This window comes from Lepidochelys kempii, chromosome 23 (assembly GCF_965140285.1).
Source record: "Lepidochelys kempii isolate rLepKem1 chromosome 23, rLepKem1.hap1, whole genome shotgun sequence".
NCBI lineage: Eukaryota > Metazoa > Chordata > Testudines > Cheloniidae > Lepidochelys > Lepidochelys kempii.
The window spans coordinates 14,088,308-14,105,219 of record NC_136402.1 but is presented as its reverse complement, the minus strand read 5'-3'; the positions used below and the strand labels follow the sequence as shown (position 1 = coordinate 14,105,219).

The 16,912-nt window shown below is 65.6% G+C and overlaps 3 protein-coding genes across 16 annotated transcripts in view; 2 read left to right on the top strand and 1 right to left on the bottom strand.

Moving 5' to 3' along the window:
* The first annotated feature begins 90 nt into the window (after positions 1–90).
* Positions 91–3,317, top strand: IZUMO3 (IZUMO family member 3). The gene is made up of 7 exons (XM_073321289.1): positions 91–184; positions 690–989; positions 1,185–1,322; positions 1,575–1,664; positions 1,905–1,922; positions 2,136–2,216; positions 2,449–3,317. Exons 1-7 carry the CDS (start codon positions 91–93, stop codon positions 2,541–2,543), a joined length of 816 nt encoding a protein of 271 aa, XP_073177390.1. The 3' UTR covers positions 2,544–3,317.
* LOC140902274 (izumo sperm-egg fusion protein 2) lies at positions 2,677–9,558 on the bottom strand. Of its 3 annotated transcripts, XM_073322194.1 has the most exons (7): positions 7,561–7,613; positions 5,409–5,483; positions 4,961–5,047; positions 4,798–4,818; positions 4,526–4,606; positions 4,114–4,237; positions 2,677–3,569 (listed from the first exon to the last, which is right to left on the bottom strand). In XM_073322194.1, the coding sequence occupies exons 1-7, from the start codon at positions 7,586–7,588 to the stop codon at positions 3,527–3,529; spliced, it is 459 nt and encodes a 152-aa protein (XP_073178295.1). In that variant the 5' UTR covers positions 7,589–7,613; the 3' UTR covers positions 2,677–3,526. The 3 variants fall into 3 exon arrangements, 2 of the variants coding, with proteins under 2 accessions (XP_073178295.1, XP_073178297.1); XM_073322196.1 differs by lacking the exon at positions 4,961–5,047; XR_013634940.1 differs by lacking the exons at positions 2,677–3,569; positions 4,114–4,237; positions 4,526–4,606; positions 4,961–5,047; positions 7,561–7,613 and adding an exon at positions 7,836–9,558 and having other exon boundaries at positions 4,620–4,818.
* Positions 7,794–16,912, top strand: part of LOC140902180 (myosin-14) — a 50,798-nt gene continuing 41,679 nt past the window's right edge. For 5 of the 12 annotated variants that reach the window (XM_073321980.2, XM_073321977.2, XM_073321978.2 and 2 more), the window contains exons 1-2: positions 8,272–8,975; positions 15,442–15,808. In XM_073321980.2, the coding sequence (XP_073178081.2) occupies positions 8,440–8,975; positions 15,442–15,808 (903 nt within the window). In that variant the 5' untranslated portion in view covers positions 8,272–8,439. Of the gene's footprint in view, positions 7,961–8,270; positions 8,976–12,148; positions 12,223–15,441; positions 15,809–16,912 lie in introns of those variants that run through there. The other 7 variants (XM_073321974.2, XM_073321973.2, XM_073321972.2 and 4 more) reach the window with 4 other exon arrangements.

The window sequence follows — 16,912 nt, the reverse complement described above, 5'->3', positions numbered from 1 at the left end:
CAAGGGGGGGGGCATTTTCGGTAGTGGTTTTACAAAGCCCACGTGTGCCTCAGTTTCCCCGACGTGCTCAGTGGCCGCACTTGCCCCGTCATGCCCAGGCCGCCGCTAGCCAAGCCTTTCACGGAGACGCTGAGCTCTCCAGGCTTCGCCCTGGGGCCCGCCCCCCGAGATGGGCCCCTCGCCAGTGGGTTGACGAGCCTGGGAGAGTTCGAACGACTTCTCCAGCCAGCTCCCTGGCACTGGCTTGTGTCTCAACCCGGCCCTTCCTCCTGCGGCCCTGGGGCCAGGGCTGGGGTCCGGCGCCCGCGGGAACAGGGCAACTCCTGGCGCAGAGGGGACCAAAATCCCAGGATGGTGATCAAGGTCAAGGGTCGGCAATCCTGCATCACTCCCGGTTCTGCCTCAGTCCACCTCTAGGCCCCCTTTCTGCTTCCGACATCACTTCCTGTTCTGTCTCTAATCCTTTTGCAGCCCCCTTCTGCTGCAAAGATCACTTCCTGTTCTGCCTCCGACATCACTTCCTGATTGCCGTCAATTCTTCAGCCCTAGCCTCTGCCTCCGACATCACTTCCTGTTCTACACCCACTCCTCATTAGATCCCACATCTGTTTGTGACATCATTTCCTGTGCTGCCACCAACTCCTTTTAACCCCTTCTTCTGCCTCTGACATCATTTCCTCCCCACCCAGGGAATACTCTGCCCCTGTGGCTCTGTGATGTTGCCTGGGCGATGAGGTCACAGCAGGGCTGGGGATCTGTGGGCATGTCCTGCTCCCTCCTGCTCCTCCTCCTCCTCCTCCTGCTGCGCCCCTGGGGGGCGGGCGGTTGCCTGCACTGTGACCGGCCCTTCCTGCGGGGGCTGGGGGTGCTGCTGCGGGAGGTGGTACCCTCTGAGGTGCCCGACCGGGATGCCCTAATTCAGCGCCAAGTCCAGGCCTTTGAGCGCCTCTACAGCACCCACCTGCCAGAGAAACACCACCGGGTGCTGGGTGCGCGGCCCCTCCCGCTGGGGCACCTGGGCTGGGACAGCAGGGGGCTGCGGGTCAGGAGTGAGCGGCACCAGCAGAGCTGCGGGGGGCACAGGGCTGGGCTAGCAGGGGCTGCGGGTCGGGAGCGAGGGGCACCGTCAGGGCTGGGCGGGGAGCCCAGGGCCAGGCTAGGAGGGACTGCGGGTCGGGAGTGAGGGGCACCGGCGGAGCTGCTGGGGGGCAGAGAGCGCCCCCCCAACCCCTTGATTCCCTGTACAGATGTCCGCGGGGTGCTGGCTGTGAAAGCTGCTCTGACCAGCTGGCTGAGGGCTCTCAAGGAGACGCCTTGGAAAGGTGAGCATGTGTGTGGGGGGGGTTAGATCTGGGGGGCTGAGAGGGACCCAGGCTGTGGGGAGGGGCAGGGCTGGAGGTTCTGGGGGGCAGGGACGCTGGGCAGGAGCCGGCAGTGGCGGGGAGGTGGGGGGCGGCAGTGGGGCTGGGGGTCTCCGGAGCTGAGGTGCACCACGTCACAGGTGCCTCCCATCTCAGCTGGTGCTGGTGTGTGTAGGGCTGGCTTCTCCCCAGAAATGTCCGTCTGTCCCCCAGGGGTTCACCTGCTGCAGCTGACGCTGGCCCAGCACCGCGACTCCCTGCGAACCCGCCTCCGAGAGACCCTGGAGAGCTTCGCTGACTTGGGTAAGTGCCCCTGGAGATGGGCTGCCCCCCCGCACCCCATGGGCCAGCCAGGGGCCCCCTGTTTCCAGCCCCATGGGATGCAAGTAGCATTGGGGGGGAGCGGGGAGATCTCAGTTCAGGGTCCCTAAGATCAGGGTAGGGCCCTCTGGGTGGGTGGAGAGTTCTGAGGGGTGTGGGGGGCAGGGAGTGCCCCATGGGAGTGGGGCTCTAACGCTGTGTCTGTCTGTGCTTCCCCCACAGCCTGCTCCGAGGACTGCAGTGAGTGTGGCCACCCCCTGCCTCTTTCCCTGCCCCCTGGGGCCGGATGGGAGCTGGCACCCCCTAGAGGGGAAAGGCCCTGGGCTCCATTCCCTGCCCCCTGAGCCAGCCGGGCCCTGCCCTGGGGCCGGGTGGGAGCTGGCATCCCCTGGAGGGCAGGGCGGGGTCTCCCCATGGGTCCCTGACCTGGTCCCCCTCCTTTCCCCATCCCAGCGGTTACGGAGGGGCCAGTTCTCGACTGCTGGACCTGCCTTCGCATCAGCGCCCAGTGCTTCGACGGGGAGCTCTGCGGAGGTAGTTGCTGCCGGGGGTTCGGGGCGGGGGGCTGGGCAGTGGGGGCGGGCAGCAAGGGATGTGGGGTGAAGGGGGGGCTGATGGGCAGTGGGGTGAAGGGGGGGGCTTAGCAGGTGGTGTGGGGTACTGGGGGTTGGGGGCTGTGGGGTGAATCAGGGGGCTGCTGGTCCATGGGGTGGAGGTGTGGGGGGCTGTGGGGCATGCTCAGGGCTCACCCCCTCTCTGTCCCCAGAGGAGGACCCGCGGGACGCGGAGAGGAAGGAAATCACCCTCTATCTCTTCCTGGTCTGCCAATCTGTGCTGCTGGCCTCAGCCGCCCTGCTGTGAGTGCCCTCCCTGGACTTGGGGAGCTGGGATGGAGAGGCAGACTTGGGGGCTCAGGATGGGGGGATTGCCCTGGGTACCCCACATTCCCTGCCTCTGATGCCCAACTCCCATATTCCCCCCCTTTGCCCCCTCGGCATCCTGCCCCCATCCGCATGCACCCCAAAACCTGGGATTGCCCCCCAACTGAGGCAGATTCAGGGGGCCTCTACCCCTCAGGGCTCACCACAGATACTGAAAGTGGGGTGACCCCACCCAGCACTTGGGGGGAATCTGAATTGGGGATGGAACCCAGGAGTCCTGGTTCCCAATCCCCCCTGCTCTAACCACTAGACCCCACTGCCCTTCCAGAGCCAGGGATAGAACCCAGGAGTCCGGGGGGGCATGGGCAGAAGGCAGACCCTAACAGCCACTCTCCCCTAGGTACTGTGTATGCTACCGACACCGCAGGTAGCTGGAGGACAGGGCCTGGGCCAGACGGGGCAGGTAGTTGGAGTGCTAGCCAGGTGAGGGATTGAGAAAGGGGCAGCGGGATCCGGACCCCCCAGCCCAGCTGGGGAGGAAGGCGGGGGCAGCAGGACCCAACCCCTCACCCCCCTGGGCATGCCAGGCCCCATGGCTTCCCCAGTGTAAGCCTGGAAATAAAATACTCGTGTCGTTTGTACATAGATTCCTCACTGGGACTGGGGTCTAGTGGTTAGAGCAGGGTGGCTAGGAGCCAGGACTCCTGGCTCCTCTCTCTGGCTCTGTGAGGGGAGTGGGGTCTAGTGGCTGGGGGGGCTGGGAGCCAGGACTCAAAACCTTGTTGTCTGTGTTTAATTTCCAGCTGGAGTGGAGCGGGGGGTGGGAGGGGATCTGAGATCTGGGGTCTGACAGCCGGAGCTAGCGCCCCTGTCTATGATCTCCACCATGGCGGCTCCAGCATCTGTCCAGCCCCGTCCCCAGCCTGCTGCTGGGACGGGGTGTGTGTGTGGGGAATGTGGGTCCTACTGCCTCAGGGACTGCTGGTTCCTCCAGTAGGTGACAGCCCTGGGGGGTGAGAGACAGAGTCAGACGGGCCTGGACAGCGACCCAATGCTTGCGGGGGATGCGGCCGGCTCAGGGGGGCAAAGGGGGATGCTGCCGGCTCAGGGGGTGGATTGCAGGCGGCTCTGGGGGAGTACGGGCGATGTGGCCGGCTCTGGGGGGCGTCATGGGGGATGTGGCCGGATTTTGGGGAGGGGGGGGCGCACGGGGTATGCAGGTGGCTCTGGGGGCAAAGGGGGATGCGGCTGGCTGGCTCTGGGGGAAGGGGCAGGGGATGTGGCTGGCTCTGGTGGAGGGTGCAGGGGATGCAGGCGGCTCTGGGGGGCAAAGGGGGATGCGGCTGGATCTGGCGGGTGGCGCAAGGGATGCGGCTGGCTCTGGGGACAGAGGGTGATGCGGCCGGCCGGCTCTGGGGGGGTGCAGGGGGGTTGCGGCCGGCCGGCTGGTTCGGGGTGGGGGACACGGGGGATGCGGCCGGCCGGCTCAGGGAGGTCTCGGGGATGCGGCTGACTCTGGTGGGGGGGAGGAGGGTTCCTCTCACACTCACGCGACGCTCAGCGCCAGGAAGAGCAGGGCACCCATGCACAGCACCACGGAGACACCGGTCCGGGCGATGGCTGGACCGGGGGCTGGGGGCCGGTACCGGAGGGAGAGCCGGGCCTGGGAGTCCACTGTGTTGGGGAGGGGAGTTAGCAGCTGACAGAGCTGAAGGCCCCTCCCAAGTACCCCCCGCATGCTTGCTGTCTGCGCCCCCCAGTGCTGACCCAGTCACGACACCCGCCTGACTTGGGTGCCTGCCCCTCCCTGACCCTGCACCCCATGGCCCTGCGTGAGCCCCCATGCCCCCCCTCCCTGACCCTGCAATCCACGGCCCACTGGATGTCATGCTCATCTGCCCAGGGCCCCCCCCGACCTCTCCCTGCCCCCCCCACCCCTCTGCCCCCTGACACCCCCCCTACCAAGACAGTGGTGCTGCTTCAAACACACGGCTTTGGCCTTCCTGCAATGGGTGCAGTCGAAGACGTCATAGTAGAGCCAGCCTGGGAAGGGGGAAAAAGTGAAACCCCCGGGCAGGCCCCCAGCCAGCCCCCGCCCCCCACTGACACCTGCCCCATTCCCTGCCCCCCCTGAGCCAGCCAGTTCCTCCCCCTGGGGCCGGATTGGGGTGGCCCCCCCCAGGGGGACAGGCTCCCTGCCCTGTTCCCTGACCAGCGATGGAAAGTTGACTTACCACAGGTTTTGGGGTTACAAGCTGGGGAGAGACAGAGAGAGAAACCGATCATAGCCCCAGACTGTGACTGAAGGGCCCTGCAGAACCAGGAGATTGGGGGGGGGGGCGGGAATTGGAGGAAGGGGGAGGGGCCCGGGACAGAGCTTCCCCCAGGAGCTGGTACCTTTTGCCTGATGCTCCTTCAGAGCCGATTTCAGCTCCATGGTCGTTCTGCGCCTGTAAGCGACCAGCGCGTCCAGCAGGGCCTGGTCTGGGGACAGATGGGGGAGTGACTCTGGTGGCGGGGGGGCGCTGTGGGGAGCGGGGGGGGTGCTGGCTCTGAGGGGACGCTCCCAGCTATCCCAGCCTTGCCTGTCTCAGCAGGGGGCAGTGTGGGGTGCTGGGGGCGCGGGGCTAGTGGGGTGCAGGGCTGTGGGGTGCTGGGGGCGTGGGGCACTGTGGGGGGCGTGGGGCTGTGGGCCTCTGTGGGGTGCTGAGGTCACAGAGCTGTGTGTTGCTGTGGGGTGCGGGACTGTGGGGTTCTGTGGGGCTTGGCACTGTGAGGCACTGGTGGTGCTGTGGGGTGCAGGACTGTGGGGCGCTGGTGGCACTGTAGGGCGCGGGGCTGTCACCTGTTAGGGCGCTTCGTTCCAGGCCAGCTGCCGTCAGCCTCACGCGGTGGATCAGGGCGTTGATGCTGCTCAAAGCTGAGGGGGAGAAAACATCGGAGTGGGGAGCCTGCCCCTCATCCTGCCCCCTGCAGCACAGCGCCCCCTAGCGCTGCCCTGGGGCCAGCCCTGACTGCCAGGGCAGAGTGGGTGTGTGTGTGAGGGGGTGTTGGGTACAGAGGGGAGAGTGGAGCGTTGGTGGATTCAACCTCATCCCTTCTGCCCTATGACTCCCCCTATTCTTGCAGAGTCCTTCCCCAGACCATGCCCGCTAGATACCCGTGGGCTGTGGCCCCTGGATACCCCTAGTCGTGCCCCCTGGAGGTCTCTGGGCTGTGCCCCATACCGGCCGTGCCCGCAAACTGGCTGGTGGCGTAGTGGCGGAAGAACCCGCCCTCCATGCCGCGCAGCAGGGCCTGGGCCCTCGCCTGCAGGCGGCTGTCGCGGATCTGCCGGGGCACCAGGCTGGTGCGGAGCGATTCCAGGGTGCTGCGGATCTGCCGGTCGCACTGCAGGCAGCCCCCGGCACCCACCGCCAGCCAGGCCCCCAGCATGAGGAGAGCCAGGAGCACCATGGCGCAGCCCGGTGTGACAAGTTCTGCCCGTTCTCAGCCCCAATGCGCCGGGCACCAGGGAGAATCCTCGGGGTGAGGGTGACATCACAATGCAGCGTGGGATTGTGGGTACGGTGTGGGCAGAGGCGTGTGTGGGTACAGCATCACGCTGGACGCTACCCAGACACAGAGTCACCAAAATTGGGGCCCTGTCGGGCCGGGCACTACCCAGACACAGAGTCGCCGAGATTGGGGCCCCGTCGCGCCGGGCGCTGCCGTGGACACACACAAAGCAATGATCGCTCAGTGTAACTGGACAACGGGTGGGAGGGAGCTTATAATGTAGCCCCAGTTTTGCCATGGCCCCCCTGAGCCTGGCAGCAGGGTGTGTCCCCTCTTCCCCTCTTGGTGGCATGGGAAGACCCCAGCCCTGAGGGTTGTTATCGCAGGCCAACACTAACGGGTTCCCTCCCGATGCTGGGGGTCGAGCGTGAGCGACAGCAGGGGGCTGTGTGGGTGGTGTGGGTGGCACAGAGTGGCTGGGCCGGGAGTGCGGGGGGTGCCAGGCCGGCTCCTCCTGCCAGCCAAATCCACTGAATCCCCAGGCTTGGTGCTTGGCTCCGGAGGGCTCGGTCTCCTGCGGCCCAGCAGCTGGTGCTGTGTCATTGCAGGCAGGCCTGTGTCGGCGGGCGGAGGAACCACCCCAGCCTGGCAGCAGCCAGCTCCAGCCCCTGGGCAGCTCGTGCCACAAGAGGTCAGGGCAACCTAGAGCTGCCAGGCTGGGCAGTGGGCGTGAGCGAGCCGGCCCAGGGGGCTGGGCAGTAGGGGGTGAGTGAGCCGGCCTGGTGAGGGTGAGCCTGGCAGCCGCTTGGGACCTCTGCAGGGGTGGGCCCAGGCACAGAGAGGCTGAGATTGGGGTCCTGTTCCCAGCTGTGGGAGGGGAGTGGTGTCTAGTGGTTAGAGTGGGGGTGGTTGGGGGGCTGGGAGCCAGGACTCCTGGGTTCTATCCTCCAGCTCTGGGAGGGGAGTGAGGGATAGTGGTTGGCGTGCGTGGAGCTGGGAGCCAGGACTCCTGGGTTCTCTCCCCATCTCTGGGAGGGGAGCAGTGACTGGTGGTTGTGGGGAGGGGCTAGGAGCCAAGACTCCTGGGTTCTCTCCCTGGCTCTGATAGGGGAGTGGGGTCTAGTGGTTGGAGGGGGAGGGGGAGTGGGGGTAGGAGCTAGGACTCCTGGGTTCTCTCCCTGGCTCTGGGAGGGGAGCGGGGTCTCCTGGGTAGAGCAGGGGGGGCTGAGAGCCAGGACTCCTGGGTTCCGCACCTGCAGTGGGAAGGGGCACTTTGCTGGCCCAATGACTATCTGCCCCCACACTCTGGGTCCCAGACAATGGGCCCCATTGATCCCACCATCCCCCCTCCCCCCAGCTTCACACAAAGCGCCCCATTCAGCTTCCATTCGCACCACCCCTCTCTGCCTGTCCCCTCTGCCGATTGGCCACAGTCCTTGCCACTCACTGTCACCTCCCGCCCATGCTATAGGGGGCGTGGTCCGCGTTCCCCCACTTACCTATCCCATGGCTGCTGTGGGTTCCCATTCCCCTGCCATTGGTGGGCTGCCTCAGGAGTGGGCGGGGCCAGCGCACCGGGACACCTCCCCCCAGCCTGGGGCAGCTCAGTAGCTCCTTGGCCGCTGGACCAGCAGCACCTGGGCTCATGTGGGGGGGGTCAGGGGGGCCTGGCTTTTCCCCTTCCCCCGCTGTCCCGGGGGGCACTCGGCTGGCGGGTGGGGGGCTTGGGCCTGGATGCTTCCAAAAATGCAATAATCTAATTGCATATATTTACATAAATTTGCATAATCACCCGGCTGCCTCTCCGGGCCAGTGAGCACAGCTCGGCCTTGTCAATAGCCCGTGAGAGCTGCGGCCAACACCTCCCCGGCCCGGACACCTTCCTCCGGCCCTGCTCAGGTAACCCCAGCGCAGGCGGGCGCCGGATCCGACTTGGGGGGCCCGTTATCCGCAGCATGTTGCCAGCTTGGGGGTCCCGTTAGCCCCAGCAGGGGGCCAGCCCAGGGGTCCCGTTATCTGCAGCATGGGGCTGGCCCAGGGGTCTCGTTATCTGCAGCAGGGAGCCGGCCCAGAGGTCCCGTTATCCGCAGCGTGTTGCCAGCCCAGGGGTCCCGTTATCTGGTCCCAGAGGTCCCGTTATCCGCAGCAGGGGGCTGGCCCGGGGGTCCCGTTATCTGGCCTCCGAGATCCCGTTATCTGCAGCAGGGAGCCAGGCCGGGCGTCCTGTTATCCGCAGCGGCGGGTCCCATTATCCGGCCCCAGGGGCCCCCATATGCTCAGCAGGATGCCAGCCTGGGGTCCCCTTGTCCGAGCCCGGGGGCCAGCCTGGGGCAAGGCCGAGTTCGGTTTGTTTCTTTGCAGAGGGGCTGTGCAGTGACATGACACGATTCCCTTTCCCGGGCGGGCGCGATCCTCTGCCGAAGCGGGGCGGGTGGGGTGGGGAACGAAACCCCGCTCTCCGGCGGGTCGGTGTCTTGCTCGCACGCCCGGGGCAAAGAGCCTGCCATCTGGAGCCATTCCGGGGAGAGAGACCAGGCCGGGCGGGCGCCTTGAGCCCCCAAAGCGGGGTCTGTTCGGGGCGAGAGGGGCTGGAATTTCCCCCTGGCGCACGCTGGCCAAAGCGGCTCGGAACCGGGCACGACGCTCCCCCGGCGCGGCCGCTGGGGAAGGCTTTTTGGTGCCGCTCCGCGGGGGAGACTGAGGCAGGTTTGCGCCGCTGGGGAACAGACGCCCCTACGCTTCGCTTTCCATCGGAGCAAAGTCCGGGATGCGGCAGCTCTGCCCCCTCGCCGCCTGCTGAGCAACGCTGGCGACTGGCAAGACCTCGGTCCTTGTCTCGCTGGGCCCCGGACGGGGGCTGGTTTCTAGCGGCGGCGGGTGTCCGGAGGTTTACGTGTGAGCCGAGCTCTCGCCGGTATTTTGTGTGGCTTTGGATACCCGCGTTGCTGGCTCACGGCAGCCTAGCCCAGCCCAGCTGAGCTGGAGGGGGGGCCTGTTATCCTGCGCTAAAAGTGCTGGCGGGGGGGTCTAGCTGCTGGAATAGCCCCGACCCCCGGGGTACGGCCCCTTTTGTACCGGGAGAGAAGTCCCCACGGTTCTCGATCTTGCAGGACACTTTCCTAGAACAGGCCCCGCTCCGCCCGCAGAACCGCCCGGCACCCTAGCGAGAGTTGCACCGGAGCGAATTCGCGCCCTGCCCCGGTTTGCCGGCACCAGTCGGCGCCGAGGCCAGGCCTGGCTCGCTGCAGCCGTAAGCACCGGGTTAGGCTCTGAGCCCGCCGTGGGGACGGGAATCGTCGCCAGCCGCTGATTTCGAACTGCCTCCGTCCGGTGGAAAGGGAGGAGGGTGGGGATGGGAGGGTCCCCGGCACCGGGGCGTCTGGGCGCCGGGCCGGGCCGGCTGTATTTATATCCCAGTGCTGAGAATCTGGGCCGGCTCCTTTTACACCCAAAATAGGCGGCCGGCCCGTGGGTTCTTGGCAGGAGCTGCGAGCCTGAGGGGGAGGCTGCCAGACCAATTAGCTGGCGCGTCGGGATCGGGGAGGCTGCGGGAGGGGGGGGGGGGGACGAGATGGGCGGGCACCTGCGGGGCCGGCCTGGCGTGATCGCCCCCCCTTCCCGCTGCCTCTTCAGTGACAGTGCAGGGTTGGGGGGAAGGAAGGGAGAGGAGGGGCCGCCAGGCATTCTAGGACCGGGCCTTTTGGGGACTTTGATCTTTCAGATTGGCCGGGGGCGGGGACTGGGTTGTGGGGATGTTTCCCTCTGAGTTAGTCCCACGGCTCTAACCACTAGCCCCCACTCCCCTCCCAGAGTTGGGGAGAGAACCCAGGAGTCCTGGCTGCCAGCCCCACCCCTCTCTAAACACTAGCCCGCACTCCCCTCCCAAAGCTGGGGAGAGAACCCAGGAGTCCTGGCTGCGAGCCCCACCCCTCTCTAAACACGAGACCCCACTCCCCTCCCAGAGCTGGGGAGAGAACCCAGGCGTCCTGGCACCCAGCCCCCCCCACTCTAACCAGTAGACCACGCTCCCCTTCCAGAGCTGGGCACCTCCATCAACCCCCACAGGCAATAACTGCCCGTGTAGAGGGAGGCCTAGGGCAGGACAGGACAGGGAGATGGATTCCCCCCCCCACCCCGTCAGGCCCATCTACCGGGGTATCCAGCCCCCTTCCTGCCCACCGGCACATCTCCCCTGGCTTTGGCAGGCTCCCTGCCTGGTGCCCGCTGAGCTGTGTGGGTGGGGACGCTCGGCCAGATGCTTCATGAGGGGACGGGGGGGGGCAGCAGGGGGAGGATGCAGCCTGGCCTGTGGGTCTCAGAGGCATTCCTGGCATTCCACAGCACAGACCACAATTATGCTGAGAGCACCCTCCCCTCACCCCTGGCGCGATGGGCCTGGCTCAGAGCCCTGTCCTTGCCAGAGCCAGGGAGAGAACCCAGGAGTCCTGGCTCCCAGCCCCGCTGCTCTAACCACTACACCCCACTCCCATCCCAGAGCTGGGGAGAGAACCAGTCATGATGGCCAAAACCTGCTTGTGTGTCTCCTACAGATTATTCCCCTCTGGGCTATTGGGGCCAGCCCTGGCTGCCCGGGGAGAGCGCCCCCTGCTGAACCCTCCCCCCCGCTCCCTGCAGTCCAGCGCCCCCTAGCGCCTCCCTGGGGCATCAGGGCCAGCCCTGCCTGCCCGGGGAGAGCGCCCCCTGCTGAACCCTCCCCCCTGCTCCCTGCAGTCCAGCGCCCCCTAGCGCCTCCCTGGGGCATCAGGGCCAGCCCTGCCTGCCCGGGGAGAGCGCCCCCTGCTGATCCATCCCTGAGGCAGTCCAGTGGGTCTAGCCGTGTCGTCTCTCCTCCATGTGCTGACCTGGCCAGAACCCGCTTCGCCAGCTTCCCCACTTGGCAGCAGCGCAGTGGCAGGGGGTTCCCCAGGTGTTGCAGGCACCTCGGGGCCTCTGGCTCCTCCGCGGCACGCCCAGCAATGCTCACTCCGTGTGCTGATTGATGAGCTAATTAACGGGCCGGCTGGGCACAGCTGGCAGGAGAGTGGGGGCTGGACCAGGTTCCGGTCCTTCCCTGGGCCAGGGTGTCAGCTGGGACGGCTGGAACGCAGCCGATCACTGGGGTCAGGGTTCTCTCCCCGGCTCTGGGAGGGGAGTGGGGTCTAGCGGTTAGATCGGGGGGTTGGGAGCCAGGACACCTGGGTTCTCTCCCAGCCCTGGGTGGATGCGGTTGGAGCAGGTGACTCTGGAATTTGCACCCTGCCCTGCTGAGCTGCCAGATCCACCTGCCTTGGGTCTGGGCCAAAGGGTGTGAGGGGGTGTTCACACCTGCCTCTTCGCTCCTTGTTAGGGAATGAACAGAGCTGAGCCCAGCCCAGCCCAGCCCTGCCCTGCGGGCGGGCGGGACACCAGCCGAGACACAAAGTATTGGCACATCCATGCAGCGGTGCAAGTGACCCCCCCCAGCTCTGCCGGTGCCCTCAGTCCCCACCCGCAGCCCCTGCTAGCCCAGCCCTGGGCCCCCCCCACAGGTCTGCCGGTGCCCCTCACTCCTGACCCGCAGCCCGCTCTTAGCCCCGCCCTGGGCCCCCCCCCCCAGCTCTGCCGGTGCCCCTCACTCCCGACCCGCAGCCCCCTGCTAGCCCCGCCCTGGGCCCCCCCCACAGCTCTGCCGGTGCCCCTCACTCCCGACCCGCAGCCCCCTGCTAGCCCCGCCCTGGGCCCCCCCACAGCTCTGCCGGTGCCCCTCACTCCCGACCTGCAGCCCGCTGCTAGCCCCGCCCTGGGGCCCCCCCACAGCTGGATTTTCAGTTTCTGGTGGTGATGGGCTCTGAATCAGTCAGGTGTGTTCAGGACTCACACTAGCAGCCAGGGACTCCTGAGTTTTCTCCCAGCTCTGGGAGGGGGGTGGGGTCTCGCGGTTAGAGTGTGTGGGGGGGCCTGGGTTCTCTCCCCCCACACGGGGAGAGGGGTGGGATCTTGTGGCTCAGAGTGGGGGCGGGGCTGGGTCTCTCCCCTCCCCAGTGCCAGGAGCTGCCCCATGCCAGCCTCTGGGGTTGGCAGTTCCCTCCTGTCTCCTCCCTGCCTCAGTGACGCGGCCTGGCGGCTCCACCGGGCGCTGCTGTGTGAGAAGCCGGGATTGACCCTTGCACAGGCCAGGCCAGGTGAGGGGCACACCCGGGGATTGGGGGTGGATTCGAGGCTGGTTGGTGCTCGCAGGTCCCCCCATCTGGGGCAGGGGGTGGCTGGGGTGAACCCCCCCCCAGCTGAAGGGCAGGTTTCAGGGGTTGGAGCCAGGGCCCGCCACCACCCCCTCCCCCTCCTGTGTGCATCCAACAAGAGTGAAACACCTTTGGGGAGAGGCAGGCTGGGGCTTGTCCTGCCGGGGGCGGGGGGGGGGGCAGGATTCTTCTGGCTGCAGGAATGGGGAAATGCAGCTCTGTCCCCACCCGCAGCTGCCCCTGCTGCCCCCCCCCCCCCCCCGTGAAGCAACTGAGGGACAGGAGAAGTGGCAGAGCCGGGAGAGAGCCCAGCAGCCCCCGCCCTGCTCTGAGCACCAGCCCCCATCTCCCTCCCGGAGTCAGGGATAGAACCCAGGAGTCCTGGCTCCCAGCCCCCCTCCCATTCTAACCACTAGACCCCACCCCCCTCCTGGAGCCAGGGATAGACCCCAGGAGTCTTGATTCAGCCCCTGCTCACCCCATAGCTCTGCCGATGCCCCTCAGTCCCGACCTGCAGCCCCCTGCTAGCCCAGCCCTGGGCTCCCCCCGCTCCAGAGCTACTCAAGCTCAATAACAACCCAGCGTACACAGCCCCAGTCATCCCGAGAGACCCTACAATAACAAACCCTGCGTCTATGCCCCCCAGTGCTCCCCAGAATCCTGACAGTGACAAACCATGTGCCTCTCCCCCATTGCCCCCCCCCAGTGGTTCAGAAAGACCCTACAATAACAAACAGTTCTGGACAGATCACAGTGAGAAATTTCCCCCCCCCCAAGAGTTTTAAATTCCCAGACTCATGGGTGCTTATTTTCTTATTTCCTCCTGGGCGGGAAGGGGCGGGCAGCTGGGGATGCCCCTAGTGCAGGGCTAGGGTTAGCTGTGGAAATGGAGAGTGGGGGGAGGGGAATGGGCTGAGGTGTGGGGGAGCCAGGGGGCCTTCCCCTGCCATCCAGGCCCCCAGATAGCATGAGAAAGAGTGGGCGGGGTGGGGGGCGGGAATCACTGGGTCTGGTTGCCATGGGGACTGAATTGGGCTGTAGTGACCCCAGGTCAGCTCCCCCCATCGCAGCCTGGCCTCCCCGGGCAAATACAAGGAAGGCTGCCGGTCAGGAGTGAGGGCACCGGCAGAGCTGGGGGGGAATGGCCAGGGCTGGGACAGCAGGGAGCTGTGGGTCGGGAGTGAGGGGCACTGTATGGCAGAGCCTCTCAGGATTGCACAGGCTGGTTTGTTATTGAAGGGTCATTCTGTGACTTCTTGGGTTTGTTATTGTAGGTCTTCCTGCTGTGGTGTGCTCTGGTGTATTATTGTAGGGTCTCTCAGGGGGACAGTGTGGTCCAGTGTGTTATTGTTGGGTCTCTCGGGGCTGGTTTGTTATCATAGGGTCTCTCAGAGGGGTGGTGTGGTCTGGTGCGTTATTGTAGGGTCTCTTGGGACTGGTTTGTTATTGTAGGGTCTCTCATGGGGGTGGCATGGTTTGGTGCATTATTGGAGGGTCTCCCGGGGTTGGTTTGTTATCGTAGGGTCTCCCGGGGTTGGTTTGTTATCGTAGGGTCTCTCAGGGCTGGTTTGTTATTGTAGGGTCTCTCAGGTGGGTGGCATTGTCCGGTTGCTGTCAGGTGTCTTGGGGCTGGTTTTGTTATTGTAGGGTCTCTTGGGGCTGGTTTGTTATCATAGGGTCTCTCAGGGGGGCAGCGTTGTTCAGTGCATTATTGTAGGGTCTCTTGGGACTGGTTTGTTATCATGGGGTCTCTTGGGGGGGCAGCATGGTCTGGTGTGTTATTGCAGGGTCTCTCGGGGCTGGTTTGTTATTGTAGGGTCTCTCAGGGCTGGTTTGTAATCAGTGGGATGGCGTGTCCAGTGTGTTGTTGCAGGGTTTCTCGGGGCTGGTTTGTTATCGTGGGGTCTCTCAGGTGGGTAGCATTGTCCAGTTGCTGTCCGGTGTCTTGGGGCTGGTTTTGTTATTGTAGGGTCTCTTGGGGCTGGTTTGTTATCGTGGGGTCTCTCAGTGGGATGGCATGTCCAGTGTTATTGCAGGGTCTCTCGGGGCTGGTTTGTTATTGTAGGGTCTCTCAGGGGGGCGGTGAGGTCCAGTGTGTTATTGTAGGGTCTCTCGGGGCTGGTTTGTTATCGTGGGGTCTCTCAGTGGGATGGCATGTCCAGTGTTATTGCAGGGTCTCTCGGGGCTGGTTTGTTGTTGCAGGGTCTCTCGGGGCTGGTTTGTTATTGTGGGGTCTCTCAGGGGGGCGGTGTGTCCAGTGTGTTATTGTAGGGTCTCTCGGGGCTGGTTTGTTATCGTGGGGTCTCTCAGTGGATGGCATGTCCAGTGTTATTGCAGGGTCTCTCGGGGCTGGTTTGTTGTTGCAGGGTCTCTCGGGGCTGGTTTGTTATTGTGGGGTCTCTCAGGGGGGCGGTGTGTCCAGTGTGTTATTGTAGGGTCTCTCGGGGCTGGTGTGTTGTTGCAGGGTCTCTCAGGGGGGCGGTGTGTCCAGTGTGTTGTTGCAGGGTCTCTCGGGGCTGGTTTGTTATTGTAGGGTCTTTCGGGGCTGGTTTGTTATTGTGGGGTCTCTCAGGGGGGCGGTGTGTCCAGTGTGTTGTTGCAGGGTCTCTTGGGGCTGGTTTGTTATTGTGGGGTCTCTCAGGGGGCCGGTGTGTCCAGTGTGTTGTTGCAGGGTCTCTTGGGGCTGGTTTGTTGTTGCAGGGTCTCTCGGGGCTGGTTTGTTATCGTGGGGTCTCTCAGGGGGGCAGTGTGTCCAATGTGTTGTTGCAGGGTCTCTCGGGGCTGGCTTGTTATTGTAGGGTCTCTCGGGGCTGGTTTGTTATCGTGGGGTCTCTCAGGGGGGCAGTGTGTCCAATGTGTTGTTGCAGGGTCTCTCGGGGCTGGCTTGTTATTGTAGGGTCTCTCGGGGCTGGTTTGTTATCGTGGGGTCTCTCAGGGGGGCAGTGTGTCCAATGTGTTGTTGCAGGGTCTCTCGGGGCTGGCTTGTTATTGTAGGGTCTCTCGGGGCTGGTTTGTTATCGTGGGGTCTCTCAGGGGGTGTGTGTGTCCAGTGTGTTATTGTAGGGTCTCTCGGGGCTGGTTTGTTATTGTGGGGTCTCTCAGGGGGGCGGTGCGTTCGCGGAGGGTCTCCCTGCGGCACTGACCCAGCCCCTGTCCCCCCAGGCTCCCCCCGTCTCCAGCCATGGCGGCGCGGGTGGCTCAGCGGGACGCCGCCGAGCGCTACCTCTTCGTGGACCGGGACTCGGTGGGGAACCCGGCCACGCAGGCGGACTGGACGGCCAAGCGGCTGGTGTGGGTGCCCTCAGAGCGGCATGGCTTCGAGGCGGCCGGCCTGCGGGAGGAGCGGGGCGACGAGGTGCTGGTGGAGTTGGCGGAGAACGGGCGCCAGGCGCTGGTGCCCAAACACGAGGTGCAGAAGATGAACCCCCCGAAGTTCTCCAAGGTGGAGGACATGGCCGAGCTGACCTGCCTCAACGAGGCCTCCGTGCTGCACAACCTCAAGGACCGCTACTACTCCGGCCTCATCTACGTGAGTGCGGGACCCCGGCGTCCGGGAGGCCCACCCCCCACGCCCCTCCCAGAGCTGGGGAGAGAACCCAGGCGTCCTGGCTCCCGGCCCCCCCGCTCTAACCACTAGACCCCACTCCCCTCCCAGAGCTGGGGAGAGAACCCAGGAGTCCTGGCTCCCAGGCCACCCTACTCTAACCCACCAGACCCCACTCCCCTCCCAGAGCTGGGGAGAGAACTCAGGTGTCCTCGCTCCCGGCCCCCCCACTCTAACCCACTAGACCCCCACTCCCACCGAACCAAGGATTCCCAGCCCCCCCGATATGGAATGGCCCCATGTCCCTTTCCCTCCCCCACCTCGAAGCAGCCAAGGGTCCCAAATGTAACCCCCCTCTCCCCGTTGTCATGGGGGTTGGGAGAGATGGGGGGTGGGGGAAGCCGCAGGGCCGGGTGGTGACATCTCTAGGGAGGGTCCCACCTGAAGCCTGCTGGGGGCTGCGCCGGCCTGCACTGGCTGGCGTCCCCACTAGGGGTCGCCCTGCCCCTGTCCTGTCCTGGCAGGTGTGGGGCTGGGCGCGCGTCTCTGGGCTGGAGGAGGCAGGGAGCAGCCTGTACTTTGCCCCAGGGCAGGGAGGGCTGGGCTGGGGGTGGGGGGGGAGGGTGGGACAGGTGGATTCCATGGGGCTGGCTCACAAGAGGGGCGGGGGTCAGAGCACAGCCAGGGGCTTGGCTGGGAAGCCGTTAGAGTCAGCCCTGCCCCATGGGAGCCATGGGCCCAGCACTGCCCCCAGGGCGGCACTAGGGGGCGCTATGCTGGGGGGGCTCAGCACGGGGTGCTGTGCTGTGGGGCGGGGATCCTAGTGGGAGTCGCTCTGCACTAGCCATCAGGGCTGGCCCCGATGCCCTGACAGGGCCGTGCCCATGTGGTGGTGGTGGGGGCGCTGGGGTCAGAGTGGGAAGGTAGGAAGTGCGGGGGGCAGATGGGGTTGGGCATGCAACAGTGTGGGGGGGGGCAGAAGACACAGCAGCCGAGGTAGGGGGCGGCTGGCTGGGGGGGGAGGGGCAGGTTGCCTTGGATCCCTGCCCCCCCTTCTGCCAGGCTGGGTGTGGGGCAGGTTGGCATGGT

What these genes read in the sequence shown, in the direction of transcription:
- IZUMO3 (XM_073321289.1), top strand. Translation starts at nt 91, where the DNA reads ATGCCCAGGCCGCCGCTAGCCAAGCCTTTCACGGAGACGCTGAGCTCT. An exon ending in CCGAGATGGGCCCCTCGCCA is followed by an intron (nt 185 to 689) that starts GTGGGTTGACGA and finishes CTCCCCACCCAG; the next exon opens with GGAATACTCTGCCCCTGTGG. An exon ending in CAAGGAGACGCCTTGGAAAG is followed by an intron (nt 1,323 to 1,574) that starts GTGAGCATGTGT and finishes TCTGTCCCCCAG; the next exon opens with GGGTTCACCTGCTGCAGCTG.
- LOC140902274 (XM_073322194.1), bottom strand. Translation starts at nt 7,588, where the DNA reads ATGGGAACCCACAGCAGCCATGGGATAG. An exon ending in GAAGGAGCATCAGGCAAAAG is followed by an intron (nt 4,819 to 4,960) that starts GTACCAGCTCCT and finishes GTCTCTCCCCAG; the next exon opens with CTTGTAACCCCAAAACCTGT. An exon ending in TTCCTGGCGCTGAGCGTCGC is followed by an intron (nt 3,570 to 4,113) that starts GTGAGTGTGAGA and finishes CTCACCCCCCAG; the next exon opens with GGCTGTCACCTACTGGAGGA.